This window comes from Trichosurus vulpecula, chromosome 8 (assembly GCF_011100635.1).
Source record: "Trichosurus vulpecula isolate mTriVul1 chromosome 8, mTriVul1.pri, whole genome shotgun sequence".
Classification (NCBI taxonomy): domain Eukaryota; kingdom Metazoa; phylum Chordata; class Mammalia; order Diprotodontia; family Phalangeridae; genus Trichosurus; species Trichosurus vulpecula.
The window spans coordinates 146,929,944-146,946,712 of NC_050580.1; the positions used below are offsets into that span (position 1 = coordinate 146,929,944).

General features: G+C 41.0%; 1 protein-coding gene across 1 annotated transcript in view; it reads left to right on the forward strand.

The window, feature by feature from the left end:
• TLN2 (talin 2) overlaps window positions 1-16,769 on the forward strand; it is a 268,344-nt gene that overhangs the window by 180,229 nt on the left and 71,346 nt on the right. The window contains exons 43-45 of the mRNA XM_036734916.1: window positions 6,652-6,798; window positions 13,567-13,733; window positions 15,503-15,686. Coding sequence (XP_036590811.1) covers window positions 6,652-6,798; window positions 13,567-13,733; window positions 15,503-15,686 — 498 coding nt within the window. The remainder of the gene's footprint in view (window positions 1-6,651; window positions 6,799-13,566; window positions 13,734-15,502; window positions 15,687-16,769) is intronic.

Consider the following 16,769-nt stretch of genomic DNA (forward strand, 5'->3'; position numbering starts at 1 on the left):
TGCAAATTACTGTAGATACCGATCTCTCAAATATTCTTCGGTTTATAGTGGCTGATGTTTTCATTAACTTTTCATTTTGTTGTTTTTTCACCATCACATCTTGAGCTGCATTTTGCATTCCAGACAAAAGAACAATGTAACCTGGAGTGAAAAGAAGTTGGGGGTAGGAATATAATACTACCCGTGGTTTGCTAAGGGAAATTCCTCATGTGTGCTTGCCAGACACATATTAAAGGGAGGGGGCTGGGAGGTCCCTGAAGCCATACTGCTTTCTATTCCCAAGAACTGGGAAACATTCATATGCCTAAGAGGGCCCTCCATTATGACATGTGAAAACATTTAAATCCAATCCAAATAAACAGCCCCAGGACCCCATTCTTCAGAGTCCCAAGACATACTTTGCAGAGTCAACATTCTGCCCTATTCCGTGAGTGTATCAAATCAAATGGAATAGAGGGATCCTTCAGGCACCAAAAGGAAGTTTTACCCTCCTGATTTTCGGTGGAATAGTCTTGGTTATTTCAGAATATCACAGGGAGAACTTTTTTGCCACCTCAGTATAACTAGCAATTTTCTAATGTTCAGTGTATTAAAAGCAGGCACTTAGGTCTACTATAGTCCCTCTTCGCCAAAATGAGCAGCATATCAGCAGTAGAATTCTCTACAAGTTTCTTGCTCTTAAGATATTTCATTAACAATTGTGAAAGTAATTAATTATTTCTGACCTTCACACGTACTTTCCCCACCTCCATCAATTTCTCTATCTTTAGAGAAAGGGTTCTTGACTTTTTGTATGTCATGGATCCCTCCAGCAGTTTGGTGAAGCCAACGAACCCCTTCTTAGAATAATGTTTGTAAATGTATAAAATAAAAAATATGTAGGACTACAAAGAAAGCCAGTTACAATGAAATACAGTTATCAAAATATTTCTTTAAAAAGTTCACAGACTTCAGGTTAGGAACCCCTGCTATGGAGCCTTAAAGAAGCAACAGTAACAATGTCCTACATAAATCATTTTATTTGAGCCTTTAATACTTAAACCCTATGAGGTACATAGTACAGTTATCATCCCTATTTGGCAACTAAGGAAACTGCCTCAGAAGAGCCAAATTATTTGGTCAGGGTCACACAGCCAGTAATGGCAACCAGCACTTTTTGTTAAGATCAACAAGCATTTATTAAGTGCCCGCTGTGTGCCAGATATGGATCGAGAAAGATGCTGGGGATGCTGGGACAAAGAATGAGAGAATCCCCACCCTCAGGGAGCCCAGACTCTTAAAACCAGACTGCCTCTCTAACAGTCGGATCTGCTGCCCTTTAAAGTTTACGAGGTGTTTGCCCAACAGGAACCCTACAAGAGAGGTAATGCTCAGCTGGTGGTGTTACTCCCATTTCACAGATGAGCCTCAGGTTAAGTGACACTCTGTGGCTGTAGGTTCATAAATTTAGAACCGTGTAAGACTTCAGAGGTCATCTGTGCAATCCCTTCATCTTACCGATGAGGAAACTGAGGCCTGCAGAAGTGAAGTGGCTTGACTGAGGTCACACCAATCATTCTAAGAACCAGGATTCAAACCCAAGTCCCCGACTCCTTTCCGAGTGTTCTTTATACCACACACTCCTACAAAGAACACTCAAGTTGACATTTGGCAAATGCCTTCCACTGTCATCACCCTCGCTCTTGCTAACTTATAATCTTCCAAGTGCTATCCTCATGGGATTAAAATTTTTATTTAATCTTATTCCAAAAAAATTTGCTATCTTTAAAAAAAAACCATGAAAAAATTTCATGTGTTTGGTTGTATTCAGTAAGGGAAATGATCATATGTTTCTTTAACTCAACAAATAGATTTTGAATTAGAATCCCCTAAAGACTGAACTTTTAAATTCATCGAGGAACCTAAGCCCAAGAAGCAACTTAATTGGGATACAACCTTCTCTCTTCCCTTTTTGTTCATGGAACAAAAGTGGAGGAGTTTTTTCCCCTTTAATTTTTGCAAGCAAATAAATTACTAGAACTGCTAAATTTTTTTTTCTAACAAGTCATCGCTAAGATCATAGAATCTTAAGATTCTGTATTAAGAACAGCTAGAAGGAATCTTAGAAGTCATCCACACCAGCCTCCTTCATTTTTTTTTGGAAGCAGTCTGGGTTAAGTGACTTGCCCAGGGTCACACTAGGCTGGTAAGTATATGAGGCTGGGTTTGAGCTTAGGTCCTCCTGACTCCAAGGCTAGTGTTCTATGCACTACACCACCTAGCTGCCACAGCCCTTTCATTTTAGAAATGAGCGAACTAAGGCTGGGATGGGAATAGGTTTGGATAGAAAGTGGTTTGCCCAAGGCTACTAAGTGGTTGAGCCAGTACTCTCCTTAGGACCTCTAATACTAGAATTGTCATTCCGTTGTTTTCAGTTGTATCTGACTCTTTGTGACTCCATTTGGGATTTTCTTGGCGAAGATCCTGGAGTAGTTTGCCATTTCTTTCTCCAGCTCATTTTACAGATGAGGAAACTGAGGCTCACAGGGTTAAGTGACTTGCCCAGGTCATAAAGACAGGAAGTGTCTAAGGCAAGATTTGAACTCAGGAAGATGAGTCTTCCTGACTCCAGGCCCAGTGCTCTATCCCACCCCTACCCCCCCACACACACACACACCTCCACCACTACCTAGCTGCCCTAACTCTAGAATACTGACTCAGTATTTTTCCACTGAAACATGCTGCAAGCCAAAGCAGTTACCTTCTTATTCACATCATAGCATCACAAAATTTAGAGCTGAATGTTTTCTAGGAAACTGTCTAATCTAGCAGCTCTCAGACTTTCTGTTATTAGGCCCCCTTAACATTCTTTAAGGATCCCAAAAAGCCTTTGCTTATGTAGGTTCATTTAGCGGTATGCTAGTAAATGCTTAATAACCAGCTCTCTCAGGAGGAAGAAAAAAAACTTTTGTGCACAATACACTTTTTAAGTTCAATCTCCGTTATTTACATTTTCTCTATCACTTTCATAAGTCTAGACAATCAACAGAACAGTCAAGCCCTTATTTGTAGCATTTGCTGATTTGCTCGAAGTATAAATGCTCAAACTCAAAAGTTTAACAGTCTACTCTCACAAGCCAGTTCAAGGTGGCTCCAGTTCACCACTGGTTGTATCTATAAACATTTACCATATTATGAATTAAATTAAAATTTATTTCCTGTAATTCATTTTAAAATAAATTTTAAATCCATTACATGTTATAACATTTTTATGAAAAAAAAAAACCCTATGTTTTCCAAAACAAAAAAAAATCAAGAAGAATGGCATTGTTTTACATATTTTTGCAAATCTCTTAATGTCTGGCTTAATAGAAGACAGCTGAGTTGTCCTGTATGCTTCTGCATTCAATCTGTTGTATTTTTTTTGGTAAAAGTATATGATGAAAATGCGGCCTCACACAGATATACAGCTGGAAAAGGGACATGTATTTGTAATAGGCGAATACCATTTAATATTATTATGAATGTAGTTTTGACCTCATAGATGCCCTGGAAGTTCATGCTTCTGGGTCCATGAACCACATTTTGAGAACTGTTGGCCAAATCCACCCCCCCTAGTAATAATTAAAGTACATTTAAAGTCTTTTAAGGTTTGTAAAGAACTTTAAACATAATATTTTATTCTCACAATAGCTGTAGGACTTTTCCTGAATCAGTACATGGTATGGCATTGCTCAAGTCTGTTAGACTTAAATAAACACCAGGGGCGAGGCAGGAAGGGCCTTTGGCACCCTCTCCCACTTGTTACATATCCCCATACTTAACAAAAATGAAAAGTATCCAGGGTGAAGCCACTTTTCATTCTGAAACTGACTCTTGAGACAGTCTGAACTTGATGTAGTGGAAAGACTTGGAATCTGGACTCAATCCTTAATGGACTTAATTGATTAATTAGTGGATTGAATCCTGTCTCAGTTGTAGTACTTTAGCTGTGTAATTATGAAAAGTCACTTAACCCTTAGTAGCCTGGGTTTCATTGTCTGTAAAATGGGTGTGGTAATATTTACACTACCAGTCTCATGGGGTTATTGTCAGAAATACAAACCTTAAAGTGCTACTGACGCTCAAGTCGTCAGCAATATCATTACTGTTATTATTCAGCACTGTGGTTTCTCTGGCATAGTAAACTGCAGGTGAGGGAAGTTTAATAATAATAATACTGAATTATCATTATTATTTACATTATAAATATCACCCTGATAGGGGAGCACAATGAAGTAGATAAGAGATTTTCATCGACAGCAGGTCTCAGGAATTTGGGAGTCTAAAAATGAATTAATGATCTCACCCCACCATTAGTATCTGGAGCCTATACTTCCTCTTAAAGGGATTTCATATCTGTTACTTTAGTCTCGCCAGTTTCTTTGCTTGGTCACCTGCTATCTTGGGACCTGCCTAACTAGGATTTTGCTTTGTCTGCTAAATACCGCCAGTTCTAAGTTTTTGAACATTGTTGAAATCACGGTTACAGCATTAGAATTACAAAATCCTTTTTTGCTGTGATTATTTTTCTCCAGAGCAGCAGGACATTGAATACCTTGGGAGGTAAAAGATGTTTCTACTCTGAGATGGGTTTGTTTCTAGCTGACAACAAGAGAGGTTGGGCAGCTCTTGCCGTGGTGAGCCTATAACATCTCACGCCAGAGATCTGTACTCAGGCAGAATACTGGTCAATTCAGAATTTAATTAATGATACTGAAGGGCATCAGTAGTACAAGGAACACTATAGACTGGTCCCAGCTCTCTTACTCACTAGCCTTGACCTTGGGGAAGTCATTTAGCCTCTCAGTTTCTTTCCCATTTAAAAAGTCTAGATTCTATCACAACCTCACCTTCTTTCTCCCCTCTTTCCTTTTCAACACTGCCCTGAAATTTTCAGATTCAGTACCATTGGCCTCTGCAGAACTCTTCCCCTTAGGCTGCTAAATAATTCTTAGAGTGACACTCTAGGCTAACTTTACCATGAATCTGAAATTATTCACCAAGTTAGGTTTGGATCTAAAATGTCACAGCCTCCTGTCTCAAGTGTCTTATTTTTAAAACCACCTCCATCTTATCCCAACAAATAGACATGCTTAAACATAACTCAAAGGATTTACTTCTTTCTCTACTGACTTTAATATGTGTTCTGTTGACAAGGTAAAATGAGCAGTGCCTTTTCTACCATGGCTGTTCCAAAATCAAACTGGCATCAAAGAGATTTCCCTATAATCCAGCAAATGAGATTATCTGGGAAGATGACTTCCATCCAAGTGGTCACACGGGCTCCTGTATAATTACATGCCTCCAAAGACGTTTTCAGAAGTGGGGTGGCTGAATTCCTCAAGTGTAGGCCACAGGTCTTAGTTGGTATGGATTCTTAAAAATAATACATATTGACTTTAAAATTGTCTAACTGAACTGGACAGCCAATTATTTATGACAGGTTTATTGATCAAACCAAAATAAAAATTGATGTGAAACAGATTTGTGCTGGCCCAGGGGGATGCAAATTAGGGTAAGAGGCATTATTTGTTATAACTCAAATCAGATGACTGGCAGCTCTCCATGGCAAAACTGATTTGGCTGCGGATGAGGAGAGCCTAGCCATAGCCTAGATACTTTTAGAATTGCTTATCCGAAGAACAAGTTCATTTAAAAGAATTCGTACCAACTCAACCCTAAGAGATAAATACTAATTAACAAATGCTTAAAAAAAAAACCTGGTCCATTTTGGGTTTTTTCTTTTAAAGCACCCATTCTTGGGATAGTAAACTCTTTCTCGGCTTAGTTGGGAACTTGAACAATCCAGTTAAATATACCTAGAAGGGAATACTGGTTTTCAAAGAAATAGAATACAATAAAATGTGCTTTACACAGACTGTGCTAAACATAGGGCCTTTGATGTTTCAGAGAAAGCATTCCAGGATCTTTGAGGGCCTTGGGGTTATGATTATGAACATTAATTTTTTCTTGGGTAGTACAGGTTAATAAAGTACCTTAGAAGGTGCTCCCCCAACTGATTGCTTATGCTTGAAATTTCTTCACCAGAGAACCAAATCTTCTTTCCATAACCCCAAGTCAGGATTAAAATGCAAAGACTCAGGAAGGCAAAAGTAAGCCAGTCAGCAGAGCATTACTAAGCCCCTACTATGTGCCAGACACTGTGCTAAGCATGGATTTATATTCACACTAAGATGTAAATGATCAATATCCGAGACATTCCTTAAAAATTTTCCAGATAAGAAAGGGGTAGTCATGAAGGTAGTGTGACACAGGAGAAGGATGGGGTGAAGGGCAACCACCGAAAAGCTAGAGGCCCCAACTGCTTAATAGCTTTGCTGAGGGTCAGCCTTGGCTGCCTGTTGTATGTAACGCAATAGAAGCAGATGAAAAGTAATACCACAAGACGTAGACATACTTTATGGGATCTGGGTGACCTTTGGAATCCGTAAAATGTAATTTAGCTGGTATCCCCTCCCACCCTTCACAAGATATGGAATCTTAATAGGAGTGGAATTTTCCTAGCTTTGTTCCCCTATAACTTAAGAGAAATTTTCCATGCTATGTAAAGGTGTAAATGAAAAGACCTATAATGTCGCTACTCCTCCCCACCCTGGTTTTCCCCCTTAGATTGGATTCCAGATCCGGACCCGTGTTCAGGATCTCGGCCATGGCTGTATCTTCCTCGTCCAGAAGGCAGGAGCTCTTCAGGTCTGCCCCACTGACAGTTACACCAAGAGGGAGCTGATAGAGTGTGCCCGCTCAGTCACTGAAAAGGTAAGAAATTTAGCCTTCTGATCACATGAGGAGTAAACAGAGCCAGCTCCCGATAGCTGGGAATTTAGCAACGGGGATGACATAGGTAAGTAAAATCCTTTTTTTAAAAAATCTGTTAATCCAGTGGTTTCATCTGTCTCCCCACAGAACTAAGAAGTAGACAGACCAATTGATTAACATTTTATTGTCCCTGTAGTTCTTATCACCTGACAACAGTGCTAGTGGGTAATGAACAAAGAACAAAGTTACAAGCTCCTTCTGAATGGCTGAGGGATAATGCAACACAGAGACTGAATCCTCTCTTCCCCTGAATAATCGAGAGTCAGCTATAGGTAAAAATAAATCTCCCATGAAGCTTTGTTCTCCACGTGGGGTGAGCACGGCTGTCAGGCAGTTGTCTCCATATAGCCGCTGCATTCCTCCCTTCCTGCAAGGTGCTCCTGGAAACTCCTCAGATGGTCAGGGACAGCATTGGCAGTGAGGTCTGTGGTGAGTGGAAGGTGGAGTTCCAGAACAGTGACTGGTGCTTCCAGCTTTGAGGTCCATTTGCCAACCTAAGCATCCTTTATCTTTTACTGTGATTAGGTAGGCAGAGTTGGTGATCTGTAGGGCAGGAAAACAATTGCTGCTGACTGAGACAGAACTTGGAAGCAGAGGGTATAATGGACTTTAGGAGGGCACATTATACTGTAGATGTAGATTAATGCTCACTGGAAGGAGGGAAAGGAAGAGAGCCATGTGATGCCTTTATGAAAAGACAGGGCAGCTTCCGGGGTCTAGTCACTGGGTGGCTTTTTCTGGGTGCCTCTCTGTTCATCTGGGCTGTCTCTGGGGTATTCTTACACATCGAGCTACATGGCGAACTGCCTCACAACTTGGGCACTAAAAGCACCAAAGGGTGGGCCGTGGTGGCTTTGTGACCACTCTTTCTTGGCCCCTATTCTTTCTATTGTGCCTGGTTGGAGGACCCTAACATCTTTCCCCTAAATACGCAGTGACCTCTTGTCTGATGTTGCTTTATACTTAACTTGATTCTGTCATGCTTACACACACACACAAATATTGTGCTGCATAATTTAAACTTTCAGTTCCAACAAATTTATCGTTGTCACACACAACACACACACATACACACAAATATTGTGTTGCATAATTTAAACTTTCAGTTCCAACAAATTTATCATTTTCACACACACACACATACTCACGCCTTAACCCAATTTGCTCGTTTCTTCTTCCCATCTTTTTGTATCTGCTGTTCTATGCTAACCCATGAACCTGCCTTTGAAATTTTATCTCCTCTAAGAAGTCTTCCCTGATCAACCATGTCCCATTCTGATAATTCTTTTATTCCCAGCAACTCTTGTAATCTGCAGTAAATTGGCATTTTTCTCCATGTTTTTTAGGGAGCTGATCAGAATCATTTTTTGTGCATGTGAACTGTATGTCCCAGTTATGGATCTGTCTAGTTGAAGCCAATTTCTTTTTTCTTTTTTCTACCTGCTCTTCTATCATCACCCCCTCAGTGTGTAATAGACCAGTAGATTTTTCGTGAGCCACCAATCCTTGGGGTACCATTGGGTAACTACAAGAGATCCACGAGGCCATTTGCACTGTAGGCATTGTAATTTCATCATCTCTTCTCTTCTCCTCTCTCTCTCTCTCTCTCTCTCTCTCTCTCTCTCTCTCTCTCTCTCTCTCTCTCTAATTTTGAGAAGGTCTATGAAATTCGTTGACATTTGAAAGTCTTCCTGTTCAAAAGATTAGGGAACTAATCTCAGGTGAGCTCCTGTTGCTTTGAGAGGCAGTGCTGTGTAGTGGATAGAGCCCTGGGCTTGGAGTCAGGAAAACCTGGCTGAGTGACTGTAGGCAAGTCATTCCTCTGGTTTATCATCTGTAAAATGAGGGGGTTGGATTTGATGACTTCTAAGGTCTCTTCCAGTTTTAAACCGAAAATCCCACGAACCACCGTTAGGGATTATGTTTGCACAAAGCTGCACAGTAAAGGTACTGATTGGCCTGTACCAGGTTAAATAGAGCAGTGATTCTGAACCCTAGTAAATTTGAAATACACAGCCTCTCCTTCCCATCCCATCTTAGCAGTGCTACATAGCATCTAATTGTTTTTTCTAGTTAAAGCAAGTTAAAAATGAATATTGTTTGGGAAATTTTACCAATCTTGCCCCTTAATTTAAGAAAACCATACCTTTCCATTGGGAATTGCCCACGCAGAGGGTGTTTCCCATCTGTTCCTTGTGCTATAGTCACTAACCAGAGGTCTATTCCTGTAGCTTGAAATAACTGCCCAGGATGCTGGAGACATGCTAGAACCAGGAAATGAATCCATATCCTTGAGGACTTTCCTGTTGCTCTATATTATTGCACTTACAGCTGCCAAGTTTCCTCCTAGGAGGCCACTTAAAATTGAAATATGGTGGAAGAGAACCTAAGGTTGCAAAACAGCCCTTTTAGAGAAGGGAAGTCATGGCTATATACTTTAGTAATAGTCTCAGAAATTTTGCCTGTAACTGCCTGACTTCTTTTATTTCTATTTATTTATTCTTTAAAAATACATTTTATTGATGCCTTTCATCTCTGTTCAGTCATTTTTCAGTCGTGTCTGACTCTTTGTGACCCCATTTGGGGTTTTCTTGGCAGAGATACCAGAGTGGTTTCTCATTTCCTTCTCCAGCTCATTTTACAGATGAGGAAACTGAGGCAAACAAGGTTAAGTGACTTGCCTATGGTCACACAGCTAGCAAGTGTATCAGGCCAGATTTGAACTCAGGAAGATGAGTCTTCCTGACTCCAGGCCCCGCATGCTATCTCCACTGTGCCAGTTAGCTGCCCATCTCACTTTCATTTCTAGGAAGGAAACAATTGCCCTCTCTATTCACACTCCACAGCTCTTGACTGCCCCTTTCCTGGTGAAAGAGGGCAGCAGTTAGACATCAAGTACTGTGACCACATTGACACTGTAGATAACATTCTGTCCTAGTCATGAGTTATCTTTTTTAATAAGATAATCAGTGACTAGATTGGAAAGGATATCCAGAAATAGAGATCTGAATATTCCTTGTCACCTACCTTTTCACCTTCCACTCATCTGTCTTCCAGGTCAAAATGCTGTCCTTCCATATTAATGTTCTAAGAACCGCTCTTTCCACCCCCCCCCCCCCTCCCATCTCCAAAAGGTCCTTCCCATTTAAAAACAAAACAAAACAAAACAAAACAAAAGTTGTGACATCACCTAATGGAGTGATTGCAACTGGTAATTCATGTTACTTTGCCTTTTTGAGGTTTACCGATTATTAATTATTAATGTGCACTTTAATCATTTGGAAGCAGAAGTGTCCTTTGTGCTTGACGTGAGTTTTGTTGCATTTTGCTGTTGCTTTCATTTGCATTGTCTGCATTCATTGTGTCCATTAATATTTTGGTTCTGCTCGTTTGCCGCCTTACATCAGTTCATACCTGTCTTCCCACGTTTCTCTGAATTCTTCATATGCTCTCTTGCTGATAGTTCAGTAGTGTTCCATTTCACTCATACGTCAAATCCAGTCTCAGACATGTACTTGCCGTATGACCCTGGACAAGTCATTTAACCACTCTGTGCCTCAGTTTCTTCATCTGTAAAATGGTGATAATTACTGCAGCTACTTCTCAGGGTTGTTGGGAGGATATAATGAGAAGATATTTGTAAAGCGCTTTGTAAACCTTAAAAATGCTATATAAGTGTTAGCTGTCATTGTTATTATTTTAATAGTGATGATAATAATAATAGCTAACGTTTATAGGGTACTTACTATGTTCCAGGCACTATGCTGAGTGTTTTACAATCAATATTTCATTTCATGCTCACAACAACCCTGGAAGTAATACCACATACTGGTGCAACTACTGATACTAGTGGTAATACCACCAGTTTGTTCAGCCCTTCCTTCATCTTTGGTCACTGAGCTTGTTCTCAGCTTTTTTATATTAAAGCCAGTACAATTACAGATATATTTGTACATATGGGTCCTTTCTTCCTGTAAGCCCCAGCCAGTCTCATAGGCACTGACTAAGTGGCTGTTAGATACAAGGCATTGTACTAGGCACTAGTGATACAAAAATGAAACAAAATATATAATCGCTGTCCTCAGAGAGCTTATATTCCACCGGATCAAAGGGAATGAACAACTTTGTAAAATTTTTTTGGATAATCTCTAATTGTTTTCTGAAATAGTTGGCCCTTTTGAAATTTTCTATTGCATTCGCAGAGTTGTTGTTTGACTATGTCTTTGCTCTTCCTAAACCACCCCCTGGCTATGAATCCTTCTTCTGTACCCCTTGTACCTTAATCTGGCATGTGAGAGCACTCTGCAGAGCTTCTTGGTATTTAAAGTCTCATACCTAATGTCCATTTGCTTCAAATCTGTCTTGGCTTGTCTTAATATGGCTACAAAGGTACTGGGGAAATGAGTCAGAAACATGAGAAAAGGTAACAGTTCTCTACCTGGATGCAGCGTGTTTCAAGGCTCTGCACACAGAGGGTACTTGATCAATGTCCTCATTGATGGATTGGCATTGCTGTGGTGACTAGTGAGCCATCATCCCCAAGCATGCTGCAACCATTGTCAGCTGCATGCTGTCAAGTTAAGTTCCTGTCCTTTCATGTATTTATTCTAATAAACCAGGGGTCCATCATGTTTGGGTTTTTTGTTTCTTTTTTAATTTTTATCATGGATCCTTTTGGCAGTGAAGCCTATGGACCCCTCTCAGATGAATGTTTTTAAATACCTGTGATAAGATTACGTAAGATTAAAAATGAAACAAATTACATTGAAATTCAGTTAACAAAAAAATTCAAGTTCACAGACCCCAGGTTAAGAATCCCTGCACTATTGACTTCGTGATTGATAATTGATATCATACTGTTTGCCTTCTCAATAGGTGGAGGAGGGGCTGGAGGAAGGGAGAGAATTTGGAAACTCAAAATTTAAAAAAAAAAGAATGTTGAAAATAAATAAATAGGTGGATAAATGAATAGATAGATAAAAAGAAAAAAAGAATCCCTACACTAGACAGTGGCATTATGTTATGAATATGGTTCTCAAACTCTTGTTTGTGTTCTTACTGCTTCTCATTAATAATAGCAAGCATTTCTATTACAATTTACAAAGCATTTTATGTACATTATCTCAGTTGATCCTCATAACTTTGTGAGGGAGGCAGTATAAATATTCTTATTCCCATTTTATGGAAAAGGAAAGTCTCAGAAGTGCAATTCGAGTCCAGATTTTCAGACTTCGAGCCCAGGTTTCTTTCCAGTGTACCTTCCTGCCCTCCCCTAGTGCATTTACTACCTCCTGTTGTCATTTGTTTTTTCATTGGAAATTACCCATCATTCTCAAAGGGTTCATGTGCATAAGTAAGCATGTGGTAGAATGTTATCTGTTCTTTTTTGTAAGTGGTTATCATAATTGCTCTTCCTTGTGTCTCCATGTCACAATCTGTGATTAAAAACACACATTAATTCCCTTGTGGTGGAAGTGTCTGGGGGAGGGAGTATGGAGAGGATTTTTTTTTAAGCAATTCTGTTTCTCAGTGACCAACCACAATTCCAGATGCTGCCCACTTCCTGATAGAGTGGTGTTGGGTTCCGAATGCAGATTGAGACTTTTTTTTTTCCGGGACGTGGCCGTAGCAGGAATTTGCTTTGTTTGTCTATACAGGGGCTTTGTTGTTCTCATTTTCTCAGTTGGCCAGGAAGGAGTCTGGAGTATGGAGGGAGAAAATTCAAACCTGAAAATTTTTAAAAAGAGATTCTTTGTGACAAATGACTAAAGAGGAGATGAATACCATGCTACTGAGCACCAGCATAGACTGCCTAAAAGTTACAACGGTGATATGGAAATGAATGCGGCTAGTTCCTGTATTGTCTATTATGCTGCATATGGCCAGATGATTGAAATTCTTATTTCTTCGATCAAGGGAAGCTTTTCCTTTTGCCAGGCTATTAGAAAAGATAAGTGCTTAGAATGCTGATCATTCCTATGGTGTGGGGAGGAGCTGCTCCTTTACATCCAAAGCACATGCAGCTGCTTCTTGACCATGGTTCATTTCTGATCAAGAGGCATCCCAGGACACAAAACACAAATGCCAGCCTTGCACTGGTTAATGCAGAGCTGTAAAGAACAAGGTCAAAGGAGAAGTTAATTCTGTCCACCTAGTCTGAAATGACCATACCAGGGGTGGGAAAACTGTAGCCTCGAGGACACACGTGGATTTGTTCTGTGAAGTTTGGATTCAGTCAGAAGGCCACACTTGAGGACCTAGAAGACCACATGTGGCCTCAAGGCCACAGGTTCCCCACCCCTGGACCAAACTATTAGGGTATCCTAACTGTGAATATTCCTTCTTGCCTAACTTCAAATGTGATCTAGAACCACAAATCCATAGATTTATCATTGGAACATAGATGTACAACTGGAAGGGAGCTTGGAGTCTGTATAGAGGCCAATCCCTTTGTTTTAAAGATAAGGAAAGTCAGGCCCAGAGAATACAAATGATTTGCCTCAGGTCCCACAGGTTGTCAGTATCAGAAAGCGGAATTTGAACCCAGGTCCTATGACTCCATAACCAATGCTTTTTCCACTGTATGATTTCATGGACTGGAAGAGACCTTAGAGATGACGAGCATCGTCTTCACAGTGGAAAGTCTTTGCTCATCTTTGGGTAATTTCTTTTGCCCCTCTTTTTGTTTCCTTTGTTTCTGATTTCCAGGTTTCTTTGGTTCTGTCTGCCCTCCAAGCAGGGAATAAAGGAACTCAGGCTTGCATCACAGCGGCCAGTGCTGTGTCAGGCATCATTGCTGATCTGGATACGACCATCATGTTTGCAACAGCTGGGACCCTCAACGCTGAGAACAATGAAACCTTTGCTGACCACAGGTCAGGGCTTGGTCAAAATAAGGGGGGGAGGGCTGGTACAGAGAGTTGAAGACAAAACGGTGGCCATCCCAGAGGTGATGGTGACAGTCAAGACTGAGTTTTACTTGCCTTGGGAGAATTCTGAAATTCACTCCAGAGAGGCAGCCCAGGAGGCAAAAAGCTTAATTATGATTCTGAAGAGGACTAGAAAGGGGGTTAGGGAGAAAGGAAAGCAGTCAGATAAGTAGGGCAAGCCAAATCGTCAAAATAAATCCTATTTACTAGAGTTAAAAGTAGAATAATTTCTTGAGCCTTCCATTTCACAACCCAAATAAAGCCTGCTCCAGTGAAGTATGACATTCTCACTCAGGAAAACAGGAAATCATTCCTGTAACTCATTCTCTTGGTAACCACATGGCAATTGTACATAGAGAAACGAATTGGCCAGAAAACTTGGGGTGTGAACTTGTTTGGTGAAGTGATGCTCAAGACCTAAGCTCTTTTCCTTGCCTGGGTCAGCAGTTTGGGATCTTAAACAGCAGCTAAGGAATACACATTCCTGCAGCACTTCCCAAATTAGAGCTGTCAGAATTCTGTGTGTGCTGCTAGAGGCTACATTCTTGCAACACAGCTACTATGTACCCCACTCCATCTCTGATCCTGCTTCCTGGGGCATGGAAAGATGAAAAAATTCCCACCATTTCTTCCTCCCAGGCTCACCTCCTGCCATTGGTTTAGAAATGTCAACATAGAATATAGTGGAGAACTTCAGCCCTGTCCATATGGCTCCCCTGGGTCCTCTTCCAGCCCCACTTGTCTGACTTCATACATTGAGCTAAGTGTCTTGTGTTTCATTTCTTAGCTTGTGAGAAAGGATGTCTCACACACACACACACACACACACACACACAGAAATCCCTCCATTGGTGGTTATATTGGGCTTTAAAGAGAGAACTAGGGGCAGTGGATAGAGCGCCAGCCCGGAAATCAGGAGAACCTGAGTTCAAATATGACCTCAGACACATACTAGCTGTATAACCCTGGGCAAGTCACTTTGGTACAGCACCTAAGCTTGTTTGGCTATGTGAATTTGTGCCTCTGGATCATGGCAAAATGGAAAAAATGATGAATCTGGAGTCAGCAGTTGGATTCAAATCTAGGCTCTGCCACTTTGATGTATGGCCTTTAAGCAAATTGCTTAACCTCTTTGGGCCACAGTTTGCCTATCTGTGAAATGAGGGTGCTGGACTAGATCTCCAATAAGGTACTTTCCAGATCTAAAATCAAGATTTTTCATGTTTTGCTACTTGTTAGTTGGCAGCTTCTCCATCCCTTCTAGAGGGTGGTTCATTCTCATTCTCTGTCCCTCCTCCCTCCCTCCCCGCCCCCTCCCTCTCTGTCTCTCTCCATCTCTCTCCCTCCTTCCCCCTTTTTGTCTCCCTCTCTCTCCCTCCCTCTCTCTCTCCCTTTCTCTCCCTCTCTCTCTCTCTCCACCCCCCCCCCCACCTTTCTCCCCCTCCCCCCTTTCCTGCCTTCTCTCTTTCTCATTCTCTCTCTCTCCCTCCCTCCCCCACCCCACTCTTTCTCTCTCTGGAAATCCTTTTGTGCAGAATCCTCCGCTGACCACAGCTTTCTTCAAGCATTGCTTCTTAAAGTCTTGGCTCTTTGTGGGCACCATGGTTTGGCTGATGGGTATCTCAGCCTTTGACCATACTTTTTTCTTGAGCCCTACACAGTCAACAAGTTGCCCATCACCCCTTCATTCTCTTCTGCCTTATTTTTGCTCACAGGGAGAACATTTTGAAGACAGCAAAGGCCTTGGTGGAGGATACAAAATTACTGGTGTCAGGGGCCGCTTCAACTCAAGATAAACTGGCCCAAGCAGCTCAGTCATCGGCGGCCACCATCACCCAACTTGCCGAGGTGGTGAAGCTAGGAGCAGCCAGCCTAGGTTCTGATGATCCTGAGACCCAGGTATGAGAATTACCAGGGGCATCTGAATATAAGAACTTAATTAACCTCCCTGGGCTTCAGTTTCCTCAGCTATATAATAATAGATAGCCTTCCAGTTCTTGGTTTGTAATCCTATTCCTGTGTCTGTGGGCATGGCCTTTTTAGTTATACAAAATAACCAAGCCTTGTCTTCAGATCTCTGAAAGTAAAACAAGACATAAAGTTAATATATGATTTCATGCATATTTGGCTTTGGGAGAGGAAAGTGAACTCAGTGACCTTGCAGGTTTTGTCCCAGCTCTAGAATTTTCACTTGTGTTCTCTTAAATGGAGGCAGGTTCATAGAACAGCTAACCATTTCAAAGCCTCCAAGAAAAGTTATCGCTCATTCTTGTTTATTTGGCTAGTTCCAGCCTATCAGGTGGTAAACTCTTCAGACTTAGCTTCTTAAATCCTTCTCCACAAGTCCATCCCTTTAGTTCAGATGGCTCATAACAGACAAGAGCTTTTTATTTATATGACAGAGAGCAAAAGGTGTTTGCATTGTTAATAAATGATTGCAGTTAGTTAATAAAGCACTAGCAACTTTTCCCCAAATGGCTGTGCCCCTTTCTTCCTCTGACATCCTCTAATGGAGCATAGCTCTGAGGGGAAACATTCCTTAAATTGCAAATTTTTTTCCCTGCTGGATTTCTTTTTGATAATATCAGAATCCAAATTGGCTGCCCTGTGGAATTTTAAGTATTCTCACAATCCCTTCCTGTGGTATTGCTTTTACCCCATGGAGGATTGAAAGACTATAACTTGATAACCAGAATTAGAGCCACACATTGGCGTCCATTTGTTTTGGTGTTTTCAATTCTGGAAAATGTAGGGCCAGCCTAACTTCAAAGGTGAAATGTGAGAATTCAGTTTAAGGTAGATGATGACAAGTTTCCAGGTGCTACTTAGGGTACTTTGTTGCCTTTCTGTGGACTCCCAACCTTTTGGAAACACCCAGGAGGTATTGTCCTGATCCTTGTGGAAAATGGCCAGTGTAGAACTCTCCCCAATGTTACTAATCACTAGTTGGTTGGGAAGTTCTCAGTAGTTAAGGAAAAGTAG